Genomic DNA, 15424 nt, shown 5'->3' on the forward strand with positions numbered 1-15424 from the left:
TGTCGTTTAAAATTAAATAAGACAAAAAATGAGGTTTTATTTGCAAATTTCCTCTGCAGAGTTAAATGGCGAAGGACGGAAGGAGGTTTTCATCTTCCTCAGAAAACCTCATCGAGTTCTCCTCAGACGTATACACTCCCTTGGGATTTTTATCTTGAGATTTTCTTTAGAGAGATCTCTAAGCCATTACCCCAAGAAGCTTCTTTTCCCCTCCTCACCTCGATAAGAATAGCAACCCTTCATCGTTAAGAAAAGCTCGCTTTTTTAAGCGGAGGCATGAAGCGGGGGTACGAAGAAACCGCCTCGGCCTCCTTTGGCCCGCCTCAATCCAAGCTCAGATCGAATTCATACGGTATTTTGATCAAAACCCACTTCCAATTTCTTATCAATTTTGAAACTTTTCAATTAGTTTCGTTATGGGCTATCGTATTCCCCCTTTTTTCGGTTTTGCGATTAAATTGGGTTTTGTTTGGGGGGGTTTAGGTGACACGCATGGTGTGGAAGATGAAAGTACTAGGAACGCTCGAAGGGTGGCGGATCATTACAGTTCGAGATCGAATCAGACGCTGGAAGAGCGCGAGGCCAGCCCTATCATCCATTTGAAGAAGCTGAACAATTGGGTAGGTGTCAGATTACGTTGCAATCTTGTAAATATTCTTCCTGTTGTCTATTTGCGTGTCATAATTGTATCTTCTGTTAGTTGGATAAGCTTTTGATACTAGTGTATTGGTCCTTTATCCTTCTCTGTTTATCTGGAGAAGTCATGTGATAGTACAGTACAATTATGAAGGTGGTTTCTTTTGTTCTTACATTGGCTTTTATAGTTTTTGCAAGGTTGAAATAGCAGGCTGCATGAGTACCTTGACTAGAATATCGGCTATAAACAATAAATATATTGTATCGGACATGAGGCATAAACTGCCATTAAATTCAGAGGAAAGAGTTGTTAGGCAAGTGCACTGATCTGATATGGCAGTTTGTCTCTTAATGTCAAGTGGATCTTTCGCAACTACTTTTTTTTGTACATTTTCTTGCCTGTGGCTTCCATTTTTGTGAGTTTCCTAATAGGTGTCTGATGCACCTCTGTACAATTCAAAATATTTGTACTTGTCAATTTTCGTACACCTAAGCCACATATCAGTGCAATATTTCTCTGTACAAGTGATTTGAAACTTAGAATGGTGCATCGATGGACATATTATTAGCAATCTTTAACTAATACTGTGAATGGATGGCTACTCATGGCAATGGTGATTGTTGTCACAAATACTCAATATGTATGGCTACTCATGGGCAATGGTGATATAACTAGTACTGACAGCCTGATACTATAATATTGCTCATCATGAACTTGGACTTAATTGAGTAATTGATCAGGCTGATTCTTAGCAACTCACTCCGTTGTTGCTTTAACAGATTAAGAGCGTCCTAATTCAGCTATATGCTCGTCGGGGGGATTCAGTTCTTGATCTTGCTTGCGGCAAGGTAAGTGAATAGTATTTAAAATAACCCTGTGAAAATTTGCTGCACTTAGTAGATTTGCATTGATGCAATTTAATGATAATTGGTATGTAAATTGCAATTTGTTAGGTACTTCATTTCTTTATGATCCAGAGCTAATTCATTCACTGTTCCTATCAGGGTGGTGATCTCATAAAGTGGGACAAGGCAAAGATTGGTTACTATGTTGGTGTTGATATTGCAGAAGGCTCAGTAAGTGTCCTTTCTTGAAACAACAACATACTCAAACAGATTCATGTTTGCTATAGTAGCATGGTGCAATTTCAGCTATGTTGAAATTTCATAGTACCCATTTTGGAACTCTTTTTGCAACTTCAAGATCATGCTATTGCATATCTTCCCCCACATATAACTGATCGCTTCAGCATACAGCCTGTTGAGGCTAGTTCTTAATAGTTCTAAGATTTAATGTTTGGCTCACTTATCTTTCTTGATTATTTAGACAAACATTCATGATCATGCTCAGTAAAATCATTTGAAATACCTCCTGATTCTGAGTAGTGAGTAATATTATTATTCTCAACATATCTGAAGATTCTGAAATGAATAGTTTACCATTACCTGTAAATTTGTCTTCTCAGAAGAATAATGAGCCTTTAACCACTTCATGATTTGTTCTAATTTACAGCATGATGATAATCCATCTTATTCCAGATAAATTATGACTAAAGCAGCTATAGATGCTGGGCTCCTAATTAAGATTGCTGTCAGTTTTCTAACCAAGAAAGTTTCATCAGTTAGACTGATGTGACATAATTGCGATGCATATCTTCATCAAGAGTATGCTAATTGCCGTTTACTTTTAAGTATATGTGTATTAATGGATCTAGACCATGTTCTAAGCCATTGTTCTTCTTCTTATAACATGTATCATATCTCTCTGAGATCCTTGCAGATAAGAGACTGTAGGACTCGTTATAATGGTGACACAGACCAACAACAGCGAAGGAAGAAGTTCAGTTTCCCTGCACGCCTTATTTGTGCTGATTGCTATGAGGTAATGATAAGACTTCTCTAAATTAGTGAGTTTTGAACTTAAATCACAATTGTATTGAACATATTAGCAGCAGTGAGCTGAATAAAAGTTGCTATAGTACCTTTTGCAGTCTCTTTTTCGAAGTGGAAGATTGTGAACTGGATAGAACAGAATGTATTGTGCTTGACATTTAGCAGCTTATGATTGCATATCATATATCATATAAACTTGTCATGATTAAGAATAGAACAATTTGCCACTGTAATTGTTTTGCTTTCTTTTTGGTATTTAATTTGGAGTAGTTTACTAGGTATTTTACATCTATTAATATGTTAATACTTGCATTATATAGCTTTGAGAAGGCTCCTCTGATTTCCACTATATGTTGGATATAGGTTTGCTTGGACAAGTACTTGCATGATGATGCACCGTATGATATATGCAGTTGCCAGGTGAGTATTCTAAAACAGTAGAAATATTTCGTTTTGGTAACATTATAACATCATGAGTGTCGTAGATTCATGGAAGAGTAATTCTTTTCTTCTTGTCATAAAGAAAAACCATGTGAAAAGCTTGTAATTTTTTAATCAAAGTCCTATCAAAGCTTTACTAACATGGTTGTATATATAAGAGCAAGGATTCACAGCTTCACAGCTAGTTTGTTGATATGTTTATTGTCTCTTACTTATTGGACTGACTATGTAAAATTTGCAGTTTGCGTTACATTACTCATGGTCAACTGAAGCACGTGCAAGACGAGCCTTAGCAAATATATCTGCGTTGCTTCGCCCCGGAGGTACCTTTGTTGGGACCATGCCTGATGCGAATGTCATCATCAAAAGGCTTAGAGAAGGTAGACCTTGACACCTTGTGATGGTCAATCTGAATTTTGTCTTTAACCTCTTTTGTATCTTTCACTACCAACTTCTGGGAATGTGTAAGTGCTGTAGCAACAGATACGTAGATAGTTACAAATTAAAAAAGCTTGTAGATGACCATGTTTGATTGCCTTGTAACTCTTCTAATGTATCATATATGAGGATGAAGAGTTTGGTGTTGAGTGGATTGGTAGGCAGTTGTGAGAACATTCAAAGACTCGAGTTTGGTAGGCTTGTCATGGGAATCTGAAATTTGAACCATACGTTTGACATGGATAGAGATGTAGCCTTGATAAGTTGTGAAAAATCTCATGAAGTTTCCAGGTTTGGATCCAAAAAGTTTAATTAGAGGCCAGAAAAGTAAGTGATGTGATAGGCTAACATTGATACAATGGAAAGAGGAGGGATGTGATATCCTATTTAAGGATTTTGATGTCTTAACTCATTTCTAGCTTGGAGAACAATGAAACTACCAAACATATTGGTGCTCCACCATCTTGATTGAGTAACACAGAATAGATGGAAAATGGGACCTAAAGGATAACATTTGGTGAGCTAGACTTTCTTCTAAGTGCATGTGCATTTCTTGTAGCATCACTAAAAGATGACATTTCTTATTTATTCTGATTAACTAGACTGCAGAATTCTATTTGAGATTTGTGTGAGATGATTTGGCATGTCTAGTGAAAACTCAAGGTGATTAGAATTATGAGAATCCTTCCCTGTAATACATTAGCATCGATCTGGTTCCTCTCATAGACCGAACACCATATGCTCACATCATATCTATTGTCCCTTCAGACCCCTTTGAATGGCGTTGGTAAAATGTATGAACCTGCCGGTGGAACTAAATATTTTTTAAAGTGTACCAATCCGGATATTATGGCAGATAACTTGTGACTCTAATTATTGGTAAAACTATGGGAAGTGTGGAGTTTATCATTGATTAAGTTGGGAACTGCTAATCTCTTGGCATGTCCGGGTGTTTGGCCTACAGTTGTCCTCTGGATCTCTGCATTGTATTCTTAGTTTTTCTAGTACCTCATGAAAGCATTGTAGTGATTTTTCCCTGAAGAGATTTTTTTTATTGATCTGGCATTGCATTTCATGCTTGCTTTAGTGATCATACTGTGGCTACTGTCTATTATAGACTTGTGGTGTCTGGCCTGGGTTCTAGATTTATTCTCTTAACTCTGTACAAATCTGTTTTTGCTGGTTTTGATCGATCTGAGTATATGCAGCCGAAGGATTGGAATTTGGAAATAGTGTTTACTGGATTTCTTTTGGTGAAGAATATTCTCAGAAGGTGATTTTGGCTAATGGTTTATATTCTTTCATTGTGGATTGTTTACTCTCTATTTAGTATTTCTTTTCTCTGTGATGAGTACTAAGTTGGAATCTTTCTTTTCTTTATGGTTCAGAAATTCCCATCATCTAGTCCCTTTGGCATCAAATATAAGTTTCACTTAGAGGTAAAAGCAAGTTTATTTGTGTGTATTCCATGCATGAAATTAAGTACTCATGGGATACACCTTGTACTATTCTGTTCCATTTTATATTCTCTATATGTCCTTTGTTCTACTAGCATCACTATTAAACTGCAAACAGTTTTGTCTGATTTGATTAGCAACATGCAGGATGCTGTTGATTGTCCAGAGTGGATTGTCCCATTTAATGTCTTCAAATCGCTAGCAGATGAGGTATGGATTATTCTCATCTTAAACAATAATGGCTAGTTTGTTGCTTTTCTTGTTTTGTGGACAGTTCTGATATATAATATGCAGATGAATTTCCTGAATTCTGTGGCATGTAGTATACTTATTTAGTTACATTATTAAATAATGTGGTTCTTTTCATTTCAATGAAAGTAATGTAAAGAGACTTCTGCAAACTTCAGTCTGTAAGTTACATGAGTACCATGTTTCAAAATCTTATCAAGTGTTGTTTCGTGTTGCACCTTTTGGCAAGGGTCTCTTAGAATGCCTTGAGGCAATGGTTGAGGCTTACGTGGTGATTAACAGTTATCAGCATAGACATTCGATCACAAGTAACAATTTAATGTATAAGTTTCTATATATATATATATATATATATATATCTGATAGTGCCCATAGGTTACAAACTAACCAAATTAATTCTGGACATTCTATTTTTGCTTTCTTTAAAGTGGAGCCTTTTAGAGTTTCAGTTATTTTTATAAGATGCTTGAGGACTTACCCCTTCCTCAAGGATTATGCATCGTGTTGCACCTCAATCCTTCTAACATTACCTTTTTAATTGCACACATATTTAGTATTAGAGAAAGCAAGTCGTTGATGCCCTAGCTCATTTAAGTTTATCTTCGCAGTATGATTTGGAGCTTGTTTTTGTGAAAAACTCTCATGAATTCGTGAATGAGTACTTGCGAAAACCTGAGTTCACAGAGCTCATGAGGAGGCTTGGTGCTTTAGGTGATGGAAACCAAGACCAAAGTGAGTTACATACTTCAGAATATCAAGAATCTCATTGCGAAATGTTCTTAGTAGCTTTCACCTAAGCATTAAAAAATGCAGGTACATTGTCGCAGGATGAATGGGATGTCGCTTATCTTTATTTGTCGTTCGTCTTGAGGAAGGTATGTCCCCGATCAACTATCCTATGATTAGCTTTCCTGATCACAATCATGGATCACTTGAATTCTTACATGATGGTGGTCTTTTCTCAGAGGGGTCAACCAACTTCAAATCGGAAAAGCAGCAGCACAAATAGAGGAAATATGTACATAGCAGAAGACGACATCGAGTTTATTAAGTCCTGAGTTAATCCTTCTGCGAGTTGCTTACTCACTTGGTAGGTGGCAAGGGTGACATAAAAGTCACTTTTTTCCTTGCCAATTTGCTTTAAAAAGGAGTGACGAGCCCCAAAGAACTGTACTCTTCAGAGCTTACTAACATCATCTAGTAGCACAAATGAGCTGAATTCCCCATGTAACGATGACATATGAGTTTGTACTTCTATTATCTCCGGTTCCATGTATACTTGATATGAGCCTAGTGTAACCCTCACTCTATAATGTTTGCGTTTCATGTCAAAGAATAATTAGCAATTATCAGGTTAAATTATCTTTCAAAGTGTATGTTTCTTTCCCTTGTCCTTAGTAAGTGATGGATAGGGAGTTGATGTAATTTGGTATTATTTGCCAGAGTAAAATCTTTTTGTAAATCATTTTGCTTTCTTATTTGAATGGAATCTAAAATGTTTATTGTAAGAGTTAAGTTGTTGATGTGACAAAACGTCTCTCATATGCAGCAGTGGATTGGAAGCCTACTGAAATAATAAAATTAAATCCTCTCATCACTCACTATCTCCTTATTATGGAACTAAACAAATAGTCTTTTATTGTCCTTTTTTGTAATAAAAAAAAAATTTGTGGGGGTGGGAGTAATTTGTCCCCCGCTCTCACTTGTCGGCACGTGCCTGTCCGTGACCGTGCTCGAGTCACGTGCAGGAAGGCGACGAAAGCCCCTCCCGCACGCGCGCGCGCGCGCGCCCCCCCGTGTCGTGTCGTTCTCGCCTCGGCGGGCGGCTGTGTCTCGCTTCGAGAAGCCTCCGGTCTTTGGATTTCCCGTCTAATGGACGCCCGACGTCGGTGGTGGATAAAATATTAAGTAATAAGGAAGGAAGAAGAAGAAGAAGAGGAGGTGGCGAATAGTATGTATGCACGAATACTGAAGCACACACTCGGTTGTTGTTGTTTGTTTGTTTATTGACAAAAATTAATTCTTAACGCATGGTGTAAGAAGAGAGAGTTGAGCTATTAGCTAGCTGTGCCTGCACGGTTTTTGATGCCGATTACCAATGGCAATGCTCTTCTATGTAAAGTTTTAATTGAGAAATAAAATAAAATAAATCCTAGGAGTGTAACGTATACTTAAGAGTGGGAATTCAAAAAATGGGTGTGGGTGCGGGTGCCACGCAGCTGGCTCAGTTGTCATTAATTAATTTTCTTTTTTATATAGGCAGTAGGAAGTCTCTCTTTCTCTCTTTATGGCGTAATTTTTTTGAAAAAGAGGTGAAATTAAATGAAATAATAAAAGCATGCACGTCGGCTGTTTCTTGCAAGCCATCCATTCCTCTACTCGTACGGACACTAACTCACTCTGTAACCTCACACTAATCATTCCTCACAGACCTCTCCCCCTTTCCCGGACAGCGTTACACCACTTCGATTTTTTTTTTTCAGCTAAATTTTAATTAATCTGTCTGAGAGTGAGAGGGAGGGAAGAATTTTGCAACTTAATCGGCTGTTTGATTATAATTTTTAGGAAATTTTGTATAGTTTGTAGTTTATATTTTATATTTTTATTATTTATAAATTGGGTCTTATAATTTAATATCGCGAGAATATTTTGTTAATTAAAAATATTTTTATTATAACTTGGTTGAGAGTATTTTTATAATCTTTTTAGTATAGTTATTTTAACTCGGAGATTTGATTAAGTTTAACAATAATGTATTTTTATATATTTTTATATACAAATTTTCTTAAAATAAAATAAATAAAGTTTAGAGCGGTAGTATTATGGAACAAAAATATAAATTAAACTAATATGTTATTCAATATCATTTATTTTTTTTTATAATAGATTATATCAAATCAATAACTTTTATCCCGATAAATTAATTGGACAATTGAGCTATAGTAACAGCCTAGTATTATTTAGTTATTTGATAATAGTAGGATTTTTTATATTAATTAGCAAGATTTAGGCAAGAAACAAAGCACGAGGTCACTAGCAACTTTTTCTTTGTTTGAGATTTTTAATTAAAAAAAAACTTTTTTTCAGATTACATAAAAAAAAAGTCTAGTCACCATCACACACTGAACGCCATGAGTGACCTCCATTGGCTACTTTACCTTTTTAACCCCCATTTATTGGGAATTTAAAAAAGTAAGATATAATTCTTTCCAAGTTAAACGATGACATCAACAACAAAAAAATTAGAAAAAGGTAAACGATGACATCGACGGCTCTTCTCAGTCCAAACGTCCAATCGCACGGCCATAAATGACACCCCTCTCGAGAGCGACAGCGTGGGTCCCTTATCCTCTCTTTGCTGGATAAACTTTGGCACACTTATCCAGATTAACATCTCCACCATTATTCGTTCATCTTACAAATTCTCTCAATTTATCGTTTCCATTGTAGCCATTGATATCGTTGGTCCCAATAGCGGGTCAGTTCTCTGGTCTCTACGCAGGAGGGAATATTATTGTGCTTTATGACAGCTGTCTGCGGACGTCATCCGTCAATAATGGAAACGTCCTACTCGCACGAAAGAACCCGACGCCGGACCGAGACTTATTTCAAACCAGGGGGAGGTGGGGCCCGAAACGGCGACGTGTAAGGTTCAGCGTACTCGTATTCGGGTGCGCGTAGTTGTTTACGTAAACCGCGAATAAAACTCCTCTCGCTTTCGCACTGGCCGCTGGCGTGCGACAGCTGTTTGCCCTCAGAGGGAACAGCTGGAGTTCCACGTGCCGCGTTGTCATTGGATATATTCTCACGAAATTGTGCTTTACGTGGACAGCGGCCGTGTCGTACGGCGGTCCCCACTACACGGCTTTCCGTTCCATCCCGTCCAAAGTTTTGCTCACGTTTCCGGATTACTGTTTTCAAAAAAAAAATAGAAAAATAAAATAAAGGAGGCCTATTTCTATAAGGCTCGTATTAATAATAATAATAATAATAACATAATAGGATCTGAAATAAAAGCCTGACTTTGGAATAATAAACAATAATATATAGAAAAAGTTATTTGAAATAATATATTCTTTATTTCGTCGTCTGCTGTCAGAGTAAACTTAAATATAAAGACCAAATTATAAATATTTATATAATAAAATGTGAATAATAATAAAGATAGAAACTTACGGTTTTGATAAATTTAAAAAAAAATAAGAAAAAAAATAGCGTTAACCACGCACAAGTTGTGAAACGGGACCCCCACAAGTAAAGAAGAAAACCCCCAACTTTGAAAACCCCCCAGAGCCAACGGCTAGTCCTCCGCTAAAGTACGAAGTCACAATTATCCCCCCAAAAATTCATATTATCCTACGTGGATAATGACGTGGCAATTTCACGGGTTCCTGCCTTCTCGTAGAAGCCAAACCAATAGTATTATAACGAGATGGCTTATGAGGTTGAGGGCTATAAAAGGAGAAGCGAAGGGACCCCTTGCAGTGAGTGAGTGAGAGAGCTCTATCGCAAATAATCCCCTTCTTTTCTCTCTATTTATTTTGCCTCCGTCTCTCATGGCCCTCTCCTACTCTGGGGGGTTCTCTTGCAAAATGGCAGTAGTGGTGTTGATGTGGATGCTCGCCATCTCGGCGGCATCGGACGTGGCTTTTGGCGCGTCCAAGTTCGACGACGTCATCCAGCCAAGCTGGGCGACTGACCACGTCATCTATGAAGGAGACCTCCTCAAGCTCAAGCTCGATAACTTCTCTGGTACTTATTATTACTCCCATCTCTCTGTTTTTCTTTTTAAAATTTTACATTTTACACCCTTTGTATTCAAGTATTTCCTCGTTGTTTAGGAGCCGGATTTGCTTCTAAGAACAAGTACATCTACGGCAAAGCCAGCGCCGACATCAAGCTTGTTCCAGGCGACTCCGCCGGCACCGTCACCGCTTTTTATGTAAGGGTTTTTTCTGTTATTTATTTTTATCTCTTTTTGCAATGAGGCCCCTTTAAGAGTGCCTAATTTACACATGACGTTCAGATGTCTTCGGAGGGGGACAACCACAACGAGTTCGACTTCGAGTTCCTGGGCAACACCACGGGCGAGCCGTATCTCGTCCAGACGAACCTCTATATCAATGGAGTCGGCAACCGGGAGCAGCGGATGGACCTCTGGTTCGACCCCACTACCGACTTCCACTCCTACTCCGTCCACTGGACCCCGCGCCACGTGGCGTTCCTCGTCGATGACACCCCTATCCGGGTGTACGAGAACAAGGAGGATAAGGGCATTGCGTTCCCGCGGGACCAGCCGATGGGCGTCTACAGCTCGATCTGGAACGCCGACGACTGGGCCACCCAGGGGGGGCGGGTCAAGACCGACTGGACCCACGCACCGTTCGTGACCACGTATCGCGCGGTCAGGATCGACGGGTGCGAGGCGGGCGCGGCGAGCGGCGGGTGCGTCGGGGCGGAGGAGCTGCTGAGCGTGCACCAGAGCCACCAGCTCATCTGGGCACGTGCGAACCATCTCGTGTACGATTACTGTGTTGACTCGGATCGGTTCCCGGCCGTGCCGCCCGAGTGTGCCCGCCGATGATGGGATGGACGGTGGGTGATGGATGGGATGGGGGAGGTAATTAGTGGGTGGAAATTTGTTTATAATCCTCTTGTTTACGTTTCTATTCGAGGGTTCTTTTAGGATTATGGATGTTTGGTGTAAGATATTTTGGTGGAAACGAGACCACGGGCTTTGTGGAAATGATTCTCTTTGTAGTACATCGTCGGTACAATCTTTTGCTTCTTTTTTCTTTGTTATTTTTTCGAAAAATCTTTTTAGTTGATCTACAGTATGCGTGGGTCCCACTTCGCGCGTGTGTCAGAATAGCTAATTTCTAAAAAGTAAATCCTAATATTTATGAGTAAGTCCTTCAATGTGACAATACAATAATAGATAACCATCATAAGTATTAATGAGTATGAAGGGCAAGTCCATTATCAGAAATGACTTCACTTTGAATGCCCTGATGACAACCTTTCAAAGTGTGTTTGAAGTGATGATGACTACGTTGCCCAGAATGAGTAAACGCACCATAAAAGAAAAGCAGACTGAAATCTATATGATGTCCTCTTTTAATAACATCTATAGAAATCTATGATTGAGAGCATCTGATTAAAAAGGCTTTAGTATATTTATGATAACAAGTCTGAGGTCTTATGCATCCTCTATTAGCACTCAATTTTCAGTGAAAATAGCCCATCTATGAATGCAAGACAAGCTTTTGTTGCAAACTGTTCTATTTACATAGCAATCTCACAAAGTAACTGAGCTGATTCCATTTTGAAGCATAGGAGGAATACATACACACACTGTACAAGAATAAACATAAGCAAGATATTTGGGCAGAAAATATAACTAATAACAACATGATTTTTACTGGCAAGCAAGAGGAAGAGAAACAGGAGCTTCCTGGCTTATCCTCTCTTAACCAGAACAACCAAGATAGATGCTACAACCAGTGCTACAAATGATGCTCCGACGGCCACATCTAAGCGAGAGTCAGAGGTGCTATTCCTGGTCCTGGACTGGATGCCGCTGTGGTCCCCTGCCAGATTCCCCAAGAAATCTTGAAAGAAGTTGGATACATTGCTCACCAGTTCCATCACATTCTTCTTGATGTTATTCACAAAGTCTGCTACCAGGGAGCTTAAGGATGTATCTGCAGAAGGATCCTCAAAAGTCACTGAAGAACCCATTCTGAATGCATTTTCAGCAACAGATTCAATTGAAGCTGCATTTGGTATCGGCAGCAACAGTATTAGGGAGATCAATAATAAACCTACTTGAGGAAAAAGTTAATGCCACACAGTTTAATAAATGCTTACCCAGCTGGTGGTCCCTGTAGAATTCCATAACCTTGTCGTTTTTCATTACAGCATCCCAGACATTACGATCAGCTGTGAGTGAAGCAACAACATTCTGCAGGCCAAAACCACATGACTTCAGTACGAAGTGATTCTCCTTGAGCACTCCCCCTTGTCAGTATTTAGGCCTTACTCAGAATTTTATTAAAGTATAAAACTGCCTGACCCTTCAGAATGAAATACGATGCATACTTGAATTTTAACAAAAAATTTCATTACAGAGCCACTTGTCTAGATATAAAGAATTTTATTTCATGACATCTCCTTTCATTGAGCTAGATTAATAATATTGAGTTTTTTCTTGTATAAAAGAATTTTAATCTGCATATTATGGGTAATGCAGTTAGTTGCTACTTAAATCTTTCATCCTCCTATCTGTATAGGAAACTGATCTTCATGCCAGCAACAGTTACACAGTGTTCAAGGGAAAAATTCACAAAACCACTCAGAGTTGAGAAAATTCAGGCAGCTGCACAGGTATCCTCATTATAATAAGTGAATTAAATATTCCATGAGACACAAAAACTGATAGTACAGAACCTGAGCTTCGGTGCTTCCTTGTAGCAACGAGAATGCCTGAACAACATGTCTCGGCATGGATTGACTGATTGATTCACTTCCAATACTTTTAGCATGCCTTCTGGAAACCTCGGTAGTAGTTTTAGAGAAGTAAACCCTAGAAAATATCATCTTATCAGTATTACAGTATATAACCTACATCAGGCACCACTGAGGACAGCATTTCCTCTTGAAGCCAATAATAAATAGCTAAATTTATATAGCACCAGTAACATTACAGAAAGTCGGGTAGTCAAATTGTCAACAAATTGAATTGCAAGAAATGGCATTTGTAGTGTAAGAACAAGTATGGGAACGAATGCAATGGAAAAGTTGGGTAGCCATGCAAGATAAGGTAGTCCCCATTAATTAAAGAATGCCATCAGTTTACATTCAAATTAAAGGAGTAATATCTCTCCTGAATCCCATACAAAATGGTGTCCTTAGTATGCCTTGGTTTATGAAGCCATTGCCGTCCTTGTGACTCTCAAACTCCTGGTGCATAGGTGCAGCTACTCTCACGCCTGGTTATTCAATACTGTCTGGTGGCTATTAATGCTATTAAAAGCCCTGGAATTTGTTTGGATTGGACTATAGAGTATAGACCCCATAGTCCAGGAAAGTGTTGGGTGAATTTCCCTATGCGGTGGTATTAAAGTTCCCTTCACAATCAGATGTAACAACTTCATTGCTCACAAAGTGGCCAGTCTAGCAATTCAAGATTAATCTTATACGGAATGGACTGATCCACCTTTAAAATAAGGTAGCCATGCAAGATACGGCAGTCCATTAATTAAAGAGTGTCCTCAGTTTACAGTTAAATAAAAGGAGTAATATCTCTCCTGAATCCCTTACAAAATGGTGTCCTTAGTATGCCTTGGATGGTGAACACTCACTGTCCTCATGGCTCCCAAACTCCTCATGCATAGGTGCAGCTCCCCTCACGCCTGGTTGTTCAGTACTGTCAGATGGCTGTTAGTGCTATTAACAACACTGGCACTTGTTTGGACTAGACTATTGACCCCATAGTCCAGGAAAGTGTTAGGCGAATTTCCCTCTGCCATGGTATTAAAGTTTCCTTCACAAGCAGATATAACAACTCTATCACTCACAATCTAGGCAGTCTAGCAATTCGAGATCAATCTTATATGGAATGGATTGATCCATCTTTGCATTTGGTTTATAATTTATCTCCCTATGAATGATATGTCTACAAACCCTTTTCCTCAAAAACTAGATAAATAAAAATCCCAAACAAGTCAGAGTTTTATCTCAACCTTACTTTTTTTTTTTTGATGATGAAATGTCTGCGGACTGTTCAGCTAAATCTTATCCTACTAACAATCATGTAAGTTCGATAGTAGCATGTCAGAATACGACGACTGGGAATCCTACTTCCAGGAATCAATCAGTAAAGCCAGGATAGTCACACTAGCAGTCGGAAGCAGAGCATGAAAGCAAGAATTCCTTTATTTGATCAGTAGTTACTTACTCAATTTTAATTTGAGTTAGTATAGGTGTTGGTTTGCCCACATCTGAGCAAATTTCGATAATGAACCAATCATTAAATTCGAACTTGATCTGAATCTAGATTAGGTTCTTTATAGCTTCCTTTAATTTGATCCATAAATATTTCCATAAGTTAGCATTCAAGATCTACAACAAATTCTAATCCATGCCTGATGTGAAGATTCTCAAAAGTTGGGGCAACTTTGTAATGCTTTTTGAATGATTCGATTAGCTCATCAAAGACTAGCATCATTTAAACAACCATCTAGCATAAATTTTAATGTTGGAAATTGAGGAAAAATTTGAGAAAATTAACGGGAGAATAGAGAGAGGCAATCTGGAGCTTACTTCTCAAGGGCACCTTGCAGATCGGAAGTCGCCTCCTTTGCCTCCTCTATCGTCGGGACGGATCCAAACACCACCCTCGGCGCCGGATTCGCCGATTCAAGGGCGTCCTTCTCCTTCCATCCCACCGTCGCCGTAGAGGGTGCGGCGGCGGAGAATCTCCGGCCTCTAACCGACGCATGGCCGGAGAAGGGGCTGCCGGAGCGGTATCCAGCAGCAGCCTTCGCCGCGGTTCTCATGGTTCCACCACCCATCTTTCTCTCTCTTCCCCTCTCGCTAAAATGAAGGTCGAATCGTATTGTGATCGAGGAGAGAAAGAGTACGTCTCTCTTATCCGGATTCGGGTTATCTGCAATTGAGAGGATCCGACATCACTCCCTACACTTTTTTTATTTTTATTTTTATTTTAAAAAAGGAGAGTATGGAGCAAGATGCACACTATTTATCTTCACAAGGGAGCCCGTTGGGCCAACTCTTGAACTTTTAGTCTTTTCTAAATACAATATGCAATCAGGTCAACTCTCTCCAGATACAAATGCATAAAGTTCCCTAAAAGCTTTAACTAATATACTTCTCTAAGTCAGCCACATTATCAATCTATTAACCAAGCCGAGCAGTTAAACTAAGCCACCAACAATCACTAAACAATTTTCTCCATAATTATTATACGGAGTTACATTTGATCCTACAAACTCCTTAATTGTAGGGAAAAATACCTACCAACTCTAGTGTTGGTCAATTAGAGAAATTAGACGGTAAAGACATTCTGCTCATTTTTACATAAAGTTTTTTTTCCTGATATTATTTATTTGGGATAATTACTCCTCTGACGATATTAATGAACAATATTAGATAATTATTTTACTACAAAAATTATACGAGGAGATCTACATGATAATGAGCAATAATGCAGAAAGTGTTACTATTTATTTTCTACAGAAGACAAAGCCATGCATCATGCATAGGGTGGTCCCATGTTGTCACTAAGG

At 38.8% G+C, this 15424-nt stretch overlaps 3 protein-coding genes across 3 annotated transcripts; 2 read left to right on the forward strand and 1 right to left on the reverse strand.

Moving 5' to 3' along the window:
• The first annotated feature begins 55 nt into the window (after positions 1-55).
• LOC140795781 (mRNA cap guanine-N(7) methyltransferase 1) lies at positions 56-6622 on the forward strand. Its single transcript, XM_073148553.1, has 13 exons — positions 56-352; positions 484-620; positions 1417-1485; positions 1642-1713; positions 2417-2518; positions 2893-2949; positions 3212-3350; positions 4617-4681; positions 4797-4847; positions 5013-5075; positions 5723-5846; positions 5928-5989; positions 6080-6622. Exons 1-13 carry the CDS (start codon positions 277-279, stop codon positions 6170-6172), a joined length of 1110 nt encoding a protein of 369 aa, XP_073004654.1. The 5' UTR covers positions 56-276; the 3' UTR covers positions 6173-6622.
• A 2935-nt stretch (positions 6623-9557) lies between these two features.
• On the forward strand, positions 9558-10877 carry LOC140795448 (xyloglucan endotransglucosylase protein 6). The gene is made up of 3 exons (XM_073148000.1): positions 9558-9866; positions 9956-10056; positions 10141-10877. Exons 1-3 carry the CDS (start codon positions 9671-9673, stop codon positions 10696-10698), a joined length of 855 nt encoding a protein of 284 aa, XP_073004101.1. The 5' UTR covers positions 9558-9670; the 3' UTR covers positions 10699-10877.
• Positions 10878-11412: 535 nt separating this feature from the next.
• On the reverse strand, positions 11413-14758 carry LOC140795449 (uncharacterized). The gene is made up of 4 exons (XM_073148001.1): positions 14439-14758; positions 12564-12699; positions 11985-12078; positions 11413-11890 (listed from the first exon to the last, which is right to left on the reverse strand). Exons 1-4 carry the CDS (start codon positions 14687-14689, stop codon positions 11574-11576), a joined length of 798 nt encoding a protein of 265 aa, XP_073004102.1. The 5' UTR covers positions 14690-14758; the 3' UTR covers positions 11413-11573.
• Between the last annotated feature and the right edge of the window lie 666 nt (positions 14759-15424).

The sequence above is a fragment of the Typha latifolia genome, chromosome 9, assembly GCF_019914945.1.
Source record: "Typha latifolia isolate L0001 chromosome 9, TyphaL0001v2, whole genome shotgun sequence".
NCBI lineage: Eukaryota > Viridiplantae > Streptophyta > Magnoliopsida > Poales > Typhaceae > Typha > Typha latifolia.